General features: G+C 29.0%; 2 protein-coding genes and 1 pseudogene across 3 annotated transcripts; 1 reads left to right on the plus strand and 2 right to left on the minus strand.

Moving 5' to 3' along the window:
• Positions 1-1,876: 1,876 nt before the first annotated feature.
• LOC113854436 lies at positions 1,877-3,443 on the minus strand (annotated as a pseudogene).
• A 364-nt stretch (positions 3,444-3,807) lies between these two features.
• On the minus strand, positions 3,808-5,904 carry LOC113855858 (reticulon-like protein B9). Its single transcript, XM_027487488.1, has 5 exons — positions 5,799-5,904; positions 5,249-5,429; positions 4,236-4,380; positions 4,080-4,149; positions 3,808-3,977 (listed from the first exon to the last, which is right to left on the minus strand). The coding sequence occupies exons 1-5, from the start codon at positions 5,902-5,904 to the stop codon at positions 3,808-3,810; spliced, it is 672 nt and encodes a 223-aa protein (XP_027343289.1).
• A 3,885-nt stretch (positions 5,905-9,789) lies between these two features.
• Positions 9,790-14,731, plus strand: LOC113854437 (L-Ala-D/L-amino acid epimerase). Of its 2 annotated transcripts, XM_027485408.1 has the most exons (7): positions 9,790-10,355; positions 12,350-12,460; positions 12,570-12,786; positions 12,954-13,287; positions 13,415-13,476; positions 13,588-13,660; positions 14,336-14,731. In XM_027485408.1, coding segments are annotated over exons 1-7 (1,338 nt in total). In that variant the 5' UTR covers positions 9,790-9,815; the 3' UTR covers positions 14,337-14,731. The 2 variants fall into 2 exon arrangements, with proteins under 2 accessions (XP_027341209.1, XP_027341210.1); XM_027485409.1 differs by lacking the exon at positions 14,336-14,731 and having other exon boundaries at positions 13,588-13,661.
• The last annotated feature ends 810 nt before the right edge of the window (positions 14,732-15,541 follow it).

Genomic DNA, 15,541 nt, shown 5'->3' on the forward strand with positions numbered 1-15,541 from the left:
GTAAAATTCAGATAAATCAAACTAAAAAGTTTACAATTAATTTAGGCCTAAATTTTAAAATACAAATTTTATATTTTAACAAACTTAAACAGACTAATTCAACTAAACTGATTCATTTTACTAATTTCACTTTTTTTAATCAAATTTTTAAATATATTTTTTTCTATGTCACGCGTTATTTTTTTTTTTTATCCAAATAAAATGTTACTAAGAACTGGTAGGAGTCCACATGCAATTACTACCAGAATTTTGAGTAGGGGAATGCCAAACCAAAAAAAAAGCTAGTATTGACTTCAGTGGGAGTATTGATTACTGGATCATTGGTTTTATTAATAATTATTGATTGAATCGATTGAACCATTAAATATGTGTGTTTAATAAATATAATAGTACAAACGCTATGGTACATTGGTAGATGATAGTTAAGTTAATTATTAAATCAAGGATTAGTATCTTGTCAATCAATTTTTACCCTAGTATTTTGTAAAATTAGTCATTATCCAAAAACATCTTTACAATTTAGTTTATATTATTTGTGAACGTTATACCAGTGTTAATTATTTGCAAAGTTAGTTAACATTTGAGACTGAATTGTATTATTATAAGGATTAAATGTAGATTTTTTTTATACAAAACTAAAAAATGTTATTAGATATATGGGCGACATTTTTAGTTTAACCTTGTTTAAATTGTGGTTATGTCATTTTTACTTTAACCCAAGATTTATGAGGTTTAGAGATTACAAAAGTGTTAAATTTACATGCAATAAAGGGTAATTTATTTTATTTTATTTTATTTTTTGAAAATTTTCTTTGATATTTTAATAATTTTATTTTGTTCATTTTTCATCGTTATTTTATAAAATTGATAAACAACTAATTTTATTTATAAGATTACTTTTAAAAATCAGTGTGTACTTGGTAGATATAATAAATAAGCAAAATAATAATTAATATAGTTGATAAAAGATATAATAAAAATAAGTAATTATTTTTTGTAAAATTTAGAATATTAATGATTTTCTTAATTCTTGAGCAAAACTTTTAAGAGTCAAAGAAAAAGAAAAAAAGAAGAAGGAAGGAGCAAACTATTGTCTTTAATGAAAGCTTAGCTTGACTACAAAATGTTGTGTATTTTACATTTTCAAATTTTAATACAGTAAAACTTTTGATATTTATTCAGCTTTTGCACTAAACGAAACTAAGTGTCTTCCTGTATAATCTTAAAGGCGCACCCTTCATAATCTTTATGAATTCGGAGAAATTAAGTTTTCTAGGTGTTCACGCAATGTATTAGCTAAAATATAGAATAAACTTTCCTAATCACCAGGCAAGCTCTTTGAATTAACTAATCTAGCTAGCTGGAGTTGAGACAACCTTGAATTCAATAAAGTATGTCTTACCTGTTTGTCTATTGCCTAAATCCAAACATTAGAAAATATGCTTTGATAGTTTTAAAGAGTATAGTGATGTTTCTTTCACGTACTTCTTCCAAACTTATGTTCAAGGAAGAAAACTAGCGAGTAGACTTATGTGACTTAAAATGATCTGTTGTTTATGGCAAGTATACATGTACAATACTGTAGACATATCTACTTGTATCATGACATTTTTTTTTTATGAAATTACATATTTGATACTTTTGTCAAAGAAGTAATTAAATTTTAAAATATTACAGTAGAAACTCTTTAAATTAATACTCGATAAATTAATAAACTCTCTAAAATAATAAATTTATCCAGTCTCGACTTGGGCCAATCTAAAAAATTGAAAAACTCGATAAAATAATAAGATAATAATTTTTCGGGAGATCCTTTTATAATTTCAGTCCCAAGAAAATCATAAATTAATAATTCATAGAAACTGAAAAAAATATATTACACTCTATTGAAATATGATTCAATAGTTGTCTGTTTTCCTTTAAAGTTCAAGTCTATTTGGAGCTCATCTCTAACTTTTCTTATTGCATCCAATAGCTCAGGTGTTGTATTTTTGTATTGTATCATAAAGTTGTGAAGAGTGTTCGATGCCATAAGTGCTTCCTTTCGCGTAACAGGCTCCAAAGACACTGTATCATCTTCGTCGTCATCCTCTGCATTGTTCTCAATGATAGTACCCATAATATCTTCTAAACTCTGAACCTCCGAACATGCTTCATTTTCACCTGGGTAGTTCATTAGATTGTCGATATCCATCTTATTACGATAGCCACATTGATTGATCATAATCTCGAGGTCTTGAGTTTCTTCATCAAAAGTGGATTCATCTAAATTTCTTGCAACGTCACTATCTGAACGAATTTTACAATGTCGGAAGCAATTCGCTATTGTTTCTTTTCGAACATCTATCGTCCAAGCTGGGATTGCCAAATTGATAGCATCAAGGACATTTATCTTCCCTGGATCAGATTGTCTCACCTCATAACCTTCCAATATTTTGCGGTAAAACCTTCTACGGTAGTACATCTTGAAAGCTCTTATTATCCCAGCATCGCAAGGTTGAATCTTTGATGTCATGTTGGGTGGTAAGAAGAACAACTCAATGTTTCTTAGCCCTTCAATATTTCTTTGGATGTGCTAGACAACTATCCACCACAAGTAGAACTCTTCTACCATGCATCGTTTGGTCAAATGAACGAACATATTCATCAAAAAGCACACTAGTCATCCATGCTTTTTTGTTAGCTCAATACTGACAATTCAAGCTATTCATGTTGACATTCTTGAAGCAACGAGGCTTTGCATATTTCCCAATAATCCATAGAGGGATTTTTTCAGAGCCATTTTCATTGCAACAAATAACTATCGTCAGCCTTTCTTTATCTTGTTTTCTTCCTTCAAGTTGTTTTGTTGCCAGTGAATGATCAGCTTGTAGCCTATAAAACAACCCAGTTTCATTCATATTGAAAACATCTTTCATAGGGAACTGATCAATTTTCTCTCGAATCGATACCAATTTCTGCTCCATGTCTTGTATATCAACAGACCCACTCTCGCCAAAACGACAAAATGACTTTATGCCATGTCGGTGCTTGAATTTCCCAAGCCATCCTATAGAGAAGTTAAAATCTGAATCATCATGAGAGTACACGAGTTTCATTATATCTCTTGCCTTCTGCAAAATTAATTCTCCTGTGATATTCACATATTCTTGATGCTAGAGAAACCACTCATAAACAACCTTCTCCATGTCAGGATATTTTGCTGATTTGTGTCTTTTGATCTCTGCTCTTCCCTTTTCTATTTTAGCAGAGAGATAGTCATCTGACCGCTTAAGTGTGTTTAATATTGTTCCTTGACTAACTTTCAACTGAAATGTTCTCTCAAGCCATCTCTGCAAGTCTTTTTGTGTGCTTGCAAGATTATCTCTCTTATACTCACACAACTCCTTACGTATTTGATCTAACATAGTTGATTTTGCAACACCTTTTAGATGAGAAGCCATCTTGTGAGATATGGTTTGAATACTCTAACACATTCATGTAATTTATATATGTCAAACTTGCTTAAGAATACATTGAACACATTTGTTCCTCTTGTTTACATTTACTGTATTTCAAAAGTCATTATTGATTTCCAATGCATATGTAGTGTAGTTACTAATTTACTATACGTTGAGTCCCAAGATTTGCTGCAACGTAATTCTAAGAGGTATAGATTAATTTGCCTTTTTGTTTGGTATGTACAGTATAATTACTTAAAAACTCTTTAAATTAATAATTATTAATTTATCGATAAATTAATAACTCTCTAAATTAATAAATTTCTCCGTTCCTGACATTATTAATTTAAAGAGTTTCTACTGTAATTTATATGGTTTTCTTTTCTTTCACTGGTCCTCGGGGAATTTTGTTGAGATATCTCTTCTTAAATCTTCTATATTTTTTCTGGAGGTCCATTATGATATGTTCAACCAGATTGTTAATTTCTTCCTTATAGTGATCATATACAATTGGCAGTGTTTGAATGCAAAGAAAACCTTGTCAATGAACCATAAAAAAGAAAGCCAATAATTCGTGCACTTATTCGTCAATATCAAATCATAGACAAAGAGAAACAAGGTGAGGGAATTCGATCTTACCAATATATAGCAAACTAACAAAGCTGAAGTAGGTTCCTATCAGTGACAATATATAGAGGAAAAAGATGATCTGGAAATATTTTTAGACATGTTAGGACCACTTATTGGTTGAGAATTAAAGCTTAATAGAGGACAATCAATATTAATTAGTGATACCAGAAGAAAGGATGGTAGTTCTGTTCCACATGAAATGTAGAGGACCATTCTTAACAATTGGTTAGATCTTGTGTGTAAAATAGTAGCAAGATGCTGAAAGAAGGAATAATCTTGTAAAATAGTTTCCAGGACCCGGGGCCCATTCCTGTAGATATATTCATTTATTAGACAAAAAGAACTAGCGAAAGAGATATAACTCAATATGATCATTTGTTTTGTAAGAAAAATACCTTCAACTTAAAGAGTAACAAATATAATTAGTTTGTCAGTAATCTGGAGACATTGTTGAAAGGAAAGTTCCCTAAATATTTGCTTTAAAGTTGCTATATTATAACTATATTGACGTTTTTTAATTAGGATTGTGTTTAATGGTTAGCTTCTAGCTATGCTAATGTGCAATATCAAAACAGGGTAAATTTTTTTATGATTAATTTGGTCAGGATGTATGTACATCAAACGTGAGAATCACCGTAATAAATTAGCACGTAGGATTAATATACTAGTTAATAAAGCTATAGTTATAAAATGCCATGACAAAGTAGTAACCATATTCTTCAGAGTTTTTGAGGTCCTCATGTTTACTTTTTGAAACATGTAAGGTATGGTATGGCAGAACGATCCTTTGGTACCAAAAGCAATTGAGTCACTTTTTGAAAGTATGAACATTAGGTATTATTTGGCAACTTAAACGTGATCATAAGAAAAATTTAAGGCTGTGATAGGATAGAATAATTTCAAAGTACTAAATTGTATGTATTTAGCTAGTAAATAAAAGTGTTTTAAAAATATTATAAAATTTTAATGAGATAAATTTTATATTAAATAAAAAAAAGTAATGAGAATTTGAAATTTTTTATTATACTCAATTTGTTTGTATTTATTGTTTATATCTCTCCTCATATTTAAATCTTACTTTAAACATTTTTTATCATTGATTTCATACTTTTTAAAATTTCATTCAATGTAAAAGATTTTACTCATAATTTAAGTTTGATGTGAAGCACAAGGTGTACCATCTCATGATATCTGCAACAATGGACCATATGTGGACTACAAGAATTGTGGTGATGGAAATGTGACAAATAAGGGTCACAAAATTGTACTCAACAACCTCAAATAGAAACCAAATTGTTGTCATCCCAAGCAGAAACGCGGCTGATATATTTCTATTCCTCCATAATAATATATCTGCCACTGCAAATTTTGTAACCAAGTTACCATAATCAATTCATGGATTCAAAGGACTTCATTGAAGCTACACAACTAGTTTAGCGTTAATAAAGAAGAGAGAAATGATAAATGACTTTTGCAAGACTAACCATCATGAGTTGCTAGCAAAACATAACGTGGTGCAATATCTAGCAAAGAATATGTACAATATAAGAAAGAAGGATCTTTTTTTTACAAAACATAATTTTTTAACTTTAATTGTCAAATATGCAGTATGTTCTTTATTCCTTTTCTTTTGTTTCATACTATTTTTGTTTGTAGGACTATCCATTGTCCAAATTAATTCATAAAATATAATATCAAAAGAAGTTAACAAAGATGAACTAATGGTACCTTCTCCTTCCCCGAGAATTTGATGTACTGACTTTCCATGTCGAAAGATCTTTACTTGTGTTTCATCAATTACATCATCAGAGTCGGATGATTTATTGGGTGCCATAGTTCCTTCTTGTCAGATAATGCATTATTGTGCTGCCATTTATTAAACCATTTTACATTATTCTTGCAGAAGCAAAAAGATACTATGTCGAAGGTTGCTTTGCATCCTTACTATAACTCTAAAGTAAGTAATATATCCCTTGAATCTAAATGAGTATGCTACGTAGGCATGCAATTTGATTAATTTTTCATACAATCCATGTAAAGTATATATTTTAAACTTGTATATAATTATCCACATAAGATTTTGGTGCTAACTCATATATCATTGTTGCATCTAAAGACATTTAAGATAAGTTTAATAAAGGAGAGTTTCTACGTACTCCATAATATATATATTACTAAATTTTTAAAATTCATGTATACACGCGATCACACATATATATTATTCCTTCTATTTTTTTAAAATAATTAATTCATCAAGACGAATAAAAAATAGTTATGTAAAAATAAATTTATACGTCTAGATATCAATGAGTATATACATCTATACGTAAACTTAAATTACGATAATTAACTAACAGTTATTGTTACATATTATACTGTTTTTACAACTCAATTTAATGACTTGTTTGACTTAACTTATTTTAAAAGAATAATCACTTACTTTTTAAAGTTACCTAAAATTAAACTGAATCAATCATAGTATATTAAATAACAGCATAATGCTTATACCTTCGGGAATATACCCTCCAAACCTTATTTTTATTAAGCTGTGCCAAACAAGGACATAGCCGTGTTCTGCTTCAGGTTCATTGTAAAATGCTTCACTGTCCTTTCGACATAGTAAAGAGACCACACTGTGGAAGTATTATAATTATAATTTGTGTCTATTCAGTGCTTAATCAATCCTAAATCAATACATGTGAAGGGAAAGAAACTAAAGTTAATGTCATCATCAATAATGGGACGCGACAATCGTCAATAATGGGAAGCGAGAATCGTGAAAGTTTGGCTGTGGGGTATTGATTAAACTAACGATTTTTTTTTTTTTTAATCACATGTATCTTTTATGAGAATAATTTTTGTTTAAATTAGGAATATAAATACTTACAATATAACAATATTTTTTTATACATGTAAAAAAGTTAAATTTAAAATTTAATTATGTTAAATATTATTTTTAAAATTTTTATTTAATAATTACATTTGTTAAAATTTAAACTCAAGACCTAAATTGGAACAAATTTTTATTAGTTAATCTATAAGCTCAATAATATTTGTAATGATTTTATTCAAGTCAAGTAAAATTATTTTTATATATAAAAAAGATAAATAATCTTTTAATTTATATATATTTTTAATTTAATTCTTATAGATAAAAATTTGTATATCAAATCTTATATAAAAATTTATTTTTAATTTTATTAACATTTGTTATGATACATTATAACGATATTAACTAACTATTTAACTTGGTAGATTTAAATTGTCTTTTAATTATTATATAAAACTATTTTTTTGTAATTTAGTGTAAAAAAATTGTATATCAATACCTATAAAATAAATTATTTTTAATTTTTTCTTTGTTATTAAAGTGATATTTTTTTTTATTTTTAAGTGAGTATTCTGAATTTTATAAAAAAAAATTCATATTTATTTTATACATTTTTAATTCACAATGTTGAAATTCATTATAAAAATTAATATTTGTTTACTTTAAACCTATGTAAAACCATCTTGAAAAGATTTTACCTCCAATATTTTCATCTTAAATGTCAATATTTGTCTACTTTATCGTATTCTCATAATAATTATCATTTTTTTTTATCATTCTTATCTTAATGTTATTTTTTTAATATAATCAATCTATGATTGCAAAAATAAATAAAAATATGATGATAGTGATAATTTAAATAATAATTTTAATTTTATTATAAATGTATTAATAATTTAAAAGAAGAAAGTTTATTAATTTTGGGCATGATCCAAGGAAATATGGTCGAGATTCAAGATATTAAGATAATAATGATATGAAAATGGATGAAGATTGTGATTAGTTAAAATAGAGCACATAGTGACACTAAAGATGAAAAGATAGAAACTATATTAATGTAAAGATAAATCAAGATATAAAATTAGATGTAAAAAAATCTGAAGCAGAATATGAAGTTTATTTAAAAATTTTGAATACTTTTCTATGGAGATTATGAGAAAATATCACTTGACACTTATATAAAAATTTACCATAATAATATGGACAAATTTAAAAATAAATTTTTAAATAGAAACTAATATATATATATATATATATATATACATGCAAACTAAATTACAAAAAAAATATCTCTTATTTCTTTGAGACAAGCCCTTAAAAAAAGTTTTCTCAGAATTAATCCCTCACATTTTCAATTTAACCTCTATCGATTATACTTTGTTAAGTGACGAGTTAGATAATAAAAATGCAGTTCATTGTTGTCATATCATCATTTTTTATATATTTTATTATGTAATAATTAATATTTATAAAAAAAAGTCTCTAATTTTTTTTAAATGTCAAAAAATAAATCTTAATAATTTTTTTAAAAAAATTATCTCAAATAATAATATTTTTATAGAGATAATAAAATTATATTTTGATTTTTTTACTTACATTTATATTCTTTCTAATTATTTGAATTTTGTGCTGAATTACATAGCAACTAACTAGGGGACAAATTGTAGGTTGAAAATTGAGCTTGTTGTAACATCCTTTTCACATAATCAGACTTGACATAGACACACAGTTGTCATATTTTGTAGGCCATTTGGGTGCAAAAAAGAAAGTTGAAAACAATTGAATTTACTGAATGGTATACAAAGCATTGTGCAAATAAAATTTTAAAATTTCACGAATAATGTAATACAAAATTTTAGAACAAGTGTGGGTAATATTAAAACAAAATTTTACATGGTAACGTTCTGTGATGGTGGTTGTGTGTTTTTAGGGGCAACATTATTGAGTGTTCTTTTTTCATTGGAATCTGGTGCGTTCAGAGTATCGGCCCTTCAAAGATCACAAGGGCTATACTTTAAAAATAAATTATATATCAATTCTTTAAGGATGAAATTTATAAAAAAAAAAAAGAAGTATCAAGATAATACTTACCTAAAAAATAATAAAAAACAAATTTCAATTTGACGTGACAAAAAAATTTCAAATAAAAAATAATTTAAATTAATATTTATATATTAAATAAATATTATTATTCATAATATAAAATTTAATATTATTCAACAAACATTTTCCAAGAATATATCTTAATTTTTCACGTGGCCAATTTTCCTTTTAAATATTTTATATGTATAATTTAAAAAAAAGCATAGATCGTACAGCATGACTGAATTTTGTATTTTGTAAAAAGATAGTACAATGCATTCATTGTTTTTTATGTCATTATTTTTAACTTTATAAAAGTAAATGTGATGAACGTTTTTATATCTTAAAGGACAAATCTATTAAAAATATCTTCATAAGTTAACACAAAAGTCTAGTCATGTTAGGAAGAAGAGACAATAGTAGGTTTGAACTATGAAGCACCTTCGCTACAATTCATTAAACCCATCATATTACTCTCATTCTTTTTCCTATTTTCCCCTTCTTTTCTTATTTCTCACTTATTCTATAAAATGTTATAAGTGCAATTTCTAAATTCAATATAGAAATTCTCACCAGAACAACAAAAATTATTCCTTTTTTTTCGGAAGATTTTTTTATTAATCTTTAGTATGACTTTTTATAATTTTAGAAATCTTTATTATTTTTGTATTTTTATTATTAAAGCTTTCTATTTTTTTAAAAATATATTTATTAATTTTAACAATTTTTTAATTTATGTGATTGAATTAAAAGAATGTTATGAAAAGTACGAGATCAGTATAAATTACGAGTTGCAGAATCCAATCATCTGGTGCTACTCTAAAGTTTCCAACATGTCTCAAACTCTGGGTTGCAGAACACAACACCCAATAAACACAAATCTTACGTCGCTATCTCACGGTTTCCTTCAATGTTCTCCTACCCATTTCACCAACCACCCAAAGAACCCAAATTTCATCACTTTCACGAGGTGTTTTTCCGTAAAGTCTTGTGCTTTTGCCAAGATCATGGATTCTGCTACACCTGCAGCACCACCCATCACCTTTGGGTTCAAGAATTTATTGGAAACCTTCACCATTGATGTGCATAGAGCAGAAAACAGACCGCTGAATGTGCCCTTAATTGCCCCTTTTACCATTGCTTCCTCAAGATTGGACAAGGTGGAAAACGTGGCCATTAGAATTGAATTAAGTAATGGGGCTGTGGGGTGGGGTGAGGCACCAATTTTGCCTTTTGTTACTGCAGAGGATCAATCCATAGCCATGGCCAAGGCTTTTGAGGCATGTGCCTTCTTGAGGAGATGCCCTGCACTAACCCTGGGTTCCATGTTGGGGGAGATTGGTCGTATGCTTTCAGGGCATGAATTTGCTTCAGTGAGTGAGATCAATTTTAGAATAATTCTAATAATCTTTCATTCACTTCTTATGCTTTTGAAGTTGACCTTGCCATTTTTACCCTTTTCTATACAAATTCCTTGAATTTGAATGGCAGCTATAGTTTTCTACTTGGTAACTAATGGCATGAAAGGACAGTTGCAAATTTTGAGAAAATTTAGATCTTCAATTTAGCACTGGATTTTTATAAAATTTACTAGTTTGACTTTTACCTTTGTGTGACTTTCCTCTGGGCCTCTGCTTTGGTTCTTTTCTTTGTTTGATTTTAAGAAAATCTTTTACTACATCCTCTTCGTTTAGTTGCTAGCTTTTTCTGTTTTGGAATCAATATTAAGGTAATTCAAAAGGAGGATGAAAAAAGAGACTTTTCTTAGTGTTCTCTTTGTTAGTGATCATGCTTTCTATTCAGGGTTGGTACGAGAGACCAGAACTGGGCCAAGGATTATGGCAATGTTGAGAATAAAGTTGTTGTATTTTGACATGGCCTTTTTCGAGAGGATACATTTGACATGGCCCTTTACTTTACAAATTCCTTGAATTTTGAATAAGAGCTATAGTTTTTCTACTTGGTAACCTGACATAAAAGGAAAGCTACAAATTTTGAGAAAATTTAGCTATTAAATTTAGCATTGTATTTTACAATAATAACTTGCTTGACTTTTCCCTTAGTGTAACTTTTATTTTGGGACTCTGCTTTGATTCTTGTCTTTGCTTGATGTTAAGAAATATTTTGTTATCCTTGTTTGTTTGAAAGTTGCTTGCTTTCTCTGTTCTGGAATCAATATTAAGATAACTCAAACAAAAGAAGGGAAAAGAGTCTTTTCGTAATGCTCTCTCTGTAGATGGATTTAAAATTTTTAAGATTGGTAATGGGATCCTCATAATTAGAGTGACGATTCACGCATATTTTATTTCTTATCAAAAAGAAAAGATAAAGCATAATCTTGCCGTGAAGACATGAAAGAGAAAAAAGAATAGGAGTCCAGATTTAAAATCTTTCTATTACTGGGAGCATGCATGGTTGACAAGAGCATGGCTCTCACGATTCCGTTAGTGTATATATAGGGAAAAGATCTTCTCATGTTAGTGTAAGTCTAAAATCTCTTACACTTGATCTGAACCTTTTATTTAACTTACATCTAACAATCGGGATGAAATAATGAATTATAACCTATTAGATGTAAGTTAAATAAAAGTCTAAGATCAAATGTAAGAGTTTTTAAATTTACACTATTGTGAGAAAATTCTATCCTATATATATATAAAATAAAGTAAAGGAGAGATATCATGGGAAAGCATTAATGTGCATCCCAAGTTGATTTGAGTTTATTTGCTAAGATGAATCATGGCAGCCTGAAATAAATGAGGTCTTATATGTGAGGTAGCAATTGTAGAATATTATATGTGAAGTCTCAGATTGAATATGGAGAAAATGAGGGGCTTATATACGTGTAGTGATACTTCATTTAATGGTTTAAACCTCGAGGGCTAGTTGAATACTGGTATTAAATGCATGCATTGAGTTCTTGTACATCAGATCTGCCCAATACAGTTCTTACAATGCTAGAAGAGTTTTCTGGAAAACCAAATTAATTGACAATAGTAACTCAATGGCATTTTTCATACGTAGCATTGAACCACTTTTCCCCTGTTTTAATTTTATTTTAAGGAATCAGTTGTTGCTTTTTGATGGAGAAGCAACTTGAGATTTTACATTGGATATTGGCTTCTGAACTTAAAAAAGGTTTCATAAGAAATTCATGTTAATTTTTAATTTCATTTCTCTTGAAGGAACAACTGGCTAATATATGAATAAGGTGGTGAAATCATATAGCATGGAACAAAATCTTTTAGGCATTATGAATTTTATCATTGATCTTTTGACTACAGGATTTCTTAATATATGAGTCAGTTTTCAGTAAAACTACTTTTTATTTTTATCCTCATGGGGTCCCATCTATGTCATATTGAAGGTTAGGGCTGGGGTGGAGATGGCAATAATTGATGCTGCTGCAAATAGTATTCGTGTGCCACTGTGGAGGCTTTTTGGAGGGGCTTCAAATTCCATAACCACTGATATAACAGTTAAGTTCTTACTTAATCTCAAAGAAATGTTTATGATAAAAATAACTTTACAAAAATATGTGAAAAAATTATCTACTGAAAGAAATCTAATCAAGCTTATATGTGTAGATCCCCATTGTTTCTCCAGCTGAAGCAGCTGAATTGGCTTCCAAGTACTATAAAGAAGGGTTTAAGACTTTAAAGCTGAAAGTGGGCAAGAATTTGAAAGCAGATATAAAAGTACTTCAAGCGATACGTGTTGCCCACCCTATATGTCAGTTTATTCTGGATGCTAATGAGGGGTATAACTCTGAGGAAGCAGTGGAAGTTCTTGAGAAATTACATGGTTAAATGCTACATAGTTAAAGTTTTTTCTCCATCCTACATATATATGATCCAAATAATTGTCATTGTCATAAAAGAAAATGCACACATGCACCAATATACTCATGCAACTTTATTGTAAAATTTTTGGCAATTTGGCTGGGAACTTAGATTCATTTTCTATTACAGATATTGGGTTGAATCCTGTTCTATTTGAGCAACCAGTTCATAGAGACGATTGGGAAGGTCTTCAATATGTCAGTAAAATAGCAAGAGAAAGATATGGAGTATCTGTTGCAGCTGATGAGAGTTGCAGAAGCTTAGTTGATGTTTACAAAATAGTTGAAGGGAATCTTGTAGATGTCATTAACATTAAGCTGGCCAAAGTTGGGGTTATGGGTGCCCTGGATATTATTGAAAAGGCAAAAGCAGCAGGATTAGATTTGATGATTGGTGGTATGGTTGAGACAAGACTGGCCATGGGTTTTGCTGGCCAACTTGCTGCTGGCCTTGGGTGTTTTAAGTAAATATCACTATTTTTGAAAGAATTTGAACCATTATTATATTTTTATAACTTCATATTGTTTTCATGCTGTATTGTTAACCTTCTATTTTATTAATGCATTTAATTATTGCATACTCTTTTGTAGATTCATTGACTTAGACACACCACTTCTGCTGTCAGAAGATCCGGTTCTTGAAGGCTATCAGGGTATACTCTGCATGATATCCATATGTTGCTCCTAAATTTTGGGTTTTCAGGTAAATATTGATTTGAATGATGTCTTTGAAATCTGATGACACTAGTTATTTCTTTGAGCAGTTTCAGGTGCCACTTACAAGTTCAGAAACGCAAGGGGACATGGTGGATTCCTTCACTGGGACAATCTTGCATAGTAAGTTGTGATTTTCTTGCCCAATACAGCTTCAGTTAATCCAGAATAGCTACTAACATCTGCTTGGTGATTTCTGGCATAAGATTTCTTAGGATCAGCAATGATTTACACCTTAAAAAGAATTTAAGCTGTTCAAGCCTTATGCTTGCTTGGAAAGCAAAATAATTGTTATAACAAACTTTAAGGAGAATTAGTTCTTGAATTAGATATTTACTAGCCCTATTCGTCAAACTAAATTGAATTTCAACGTAAAATAGAGTGGGACTGTGGTGGTCCAATCTTCAAGCACAGCAGGGTTTTTGCATGACAAGGCATGTCTTTGCATAATAGAATATTTTAGGAGATTTGATTCTCCACTATAATGATCCAAAGGCACGAGCTTGTAAGGCCAAAATTTTCCTACTAATCACCTTTTATCTCAATTCTTTTGTCCAGGAAGGGAGAAAATGATGATTTAAAATCTTGGACATGCTTGGTATCCGCGAAAAGTGTTCCTTATTCTGATTAATCAAATTAAATGTTTTTTTGTCACCCTATAATAAAATGAGTAGTAATAAGATAAATTGAATACTCTAATGGAAAGATAGAAAGAAAAGTGTTGTGAAAAGGTGTTATATTCCATTGCAGTCTTAATCTTACTTATATGACATATCATGACTGGTTATATGTATGCAGACGTTGGAAATGTTTATATGCCAACACACAAATCAGGAAAAGCATAAAGAGACAAGTTGGTCACAAGGTTAGAGAACAGCCTAACAAATAAATAATAATCGCAGAAGGGCTTATACATGAAGATTTCCGATCCAGAATGAGTAGCTACTGCTAGCTAGTACCAAATTACCAATCCACAATTGCTATGTGTTTCAGTTCATCGATTCCTCACCATATTCTGTAAAGGAAAATGCCCAAGAGGTATTGCATCAAATAGTAATTAGTTGCTACTTCCCAAAAGATAGTAGTTTGAACTGATTCCAAGGATTCAATAATCTATTATTTACATTTGCAAATAAGAACCATAGTTTATTCTAGAATTTCCATAATAGTAAAATAACACTATTTACATACGGTTACATTGCATCGTTTACACATTTTTCTAATATCCGTGGTTATGTTTGAAGTAAATTTACTGTTCCTATCTTTGAGGAGTGGATAGAATGAAGTGACTGACAAAATTACTTAGAAAACAAAAAAGTTTTAAGAATTGGAAAAGGAGGTTTTAGACAAGGGGGGTAAATTTCTTCAAATACTTTCTATAAATAACAAGAAGAATAATAAGATTAAGAAAAATTTATTGTTCTTGACATTCTTTTAAACAATTCTCTACATGAGTCTTGATTATTGTTCAAGGTTAAAATGTATCTGATATTAAAATAATATTGGTTTCCAAGGTTTAATTTTTTAAATCAACTATTATTATGTTACACTTTTTCCTCTAAAATATGCTTCACAAGAAATAAACGAAAAACTTATTTATGAAACAATGTACCAAATCTATGAGCAAGTATAATGCTATAGTTTAGTATTAATCATTTCTTTTTTTTCTTTATTTTTCTCAAGATTGTACTTCTCTTGTTATATTATTATTTATTAACACTTTGGACAATATAAAAATGCAAAATAAGTTGAATATATTTATTTTCCTTAATTATGAAAGTTGATCTCTTTTTTCATTTCACAAAATTTAAAACAAATAGCAAAGAATCACACAGGCATCAACTGACAATGCCTTAAATATGATTATGATTAATTAATTATGAAACTAACAAATTTAATATATATATGACTAAAATAACTTGTAAATGTAATTTAAATTAAAAGTTTAGATTGAATTAAATGTAAGAGTTTTTAGACTTATACCAGTATAAAAAGATGTTATTC

The sequence above is a fragment of the Abrus precatorius genome, unplaced genomic scaffold (genome assembly GCF_003935025.1).
Source record: "Abrus precatorius isolate BTA unplaced genomic scaffold, Abrus_2018 Scaffold11, whole genome shotgun sequence".
In the NCBI taxonomy this organism is placed as follows: Eukaryota; Viridiplantae; Streptophyta; class Magnoliopsida; order Fabales; family Fabaceae; genus Abrus; species Abrus precatorius.

What these genes read in the sequence shown, in the direction of transcription:
- LOC113855858 (XM_027487488.1), bottom strand. Translation starts at nt 5,904, where the DNA reads ATGGCACCCAATAAATCATCCGACTCTGATGATGTAATTGATGAAACA. An exon ending in AATTCTCGGGGAAGGAGAAG is followed by an intron (nt 5,430 to 5,798) that starts GTACCATTAGTT and finishes CAAAATTTGCAG; the next exon opens with TGGCAGATATATTATTATGG. An exon ending in GTTGCAGATATCATGAGATG is followed by an intron (nt 4,381 to 5,248) that starts GTACACCTTGTG and finishes ATATATCTACAG; the next exon opens with GAATGGGCCCCGGGTCCTGG.
- LOC113854437 (XM_027485408.1), top strand. Translation starts at nt 9,816, where the DNA reads ATGTCTCAAACTCTGGGTTGCAGAACACAACACCCAATAAACACAAAT. An exon ending in CAGGGCATGAATTTGCTTCA is followed by an intron (nt 10,356 to 12,349) that starts GTGAGTGAGATC and finishes GTCATATTGAAG; the next exon opens with GTTAGGGCTGGGGTGGAGAT. An exon ending in AGTTCTTGAGAAATTACATG is followed by an intron (nt 12,787 to 12,953) that starts GTTAAATGCTAC and finishes TTTCTATTACAG; the next exon opens with ATATTGGGTTGAATCCTGTT.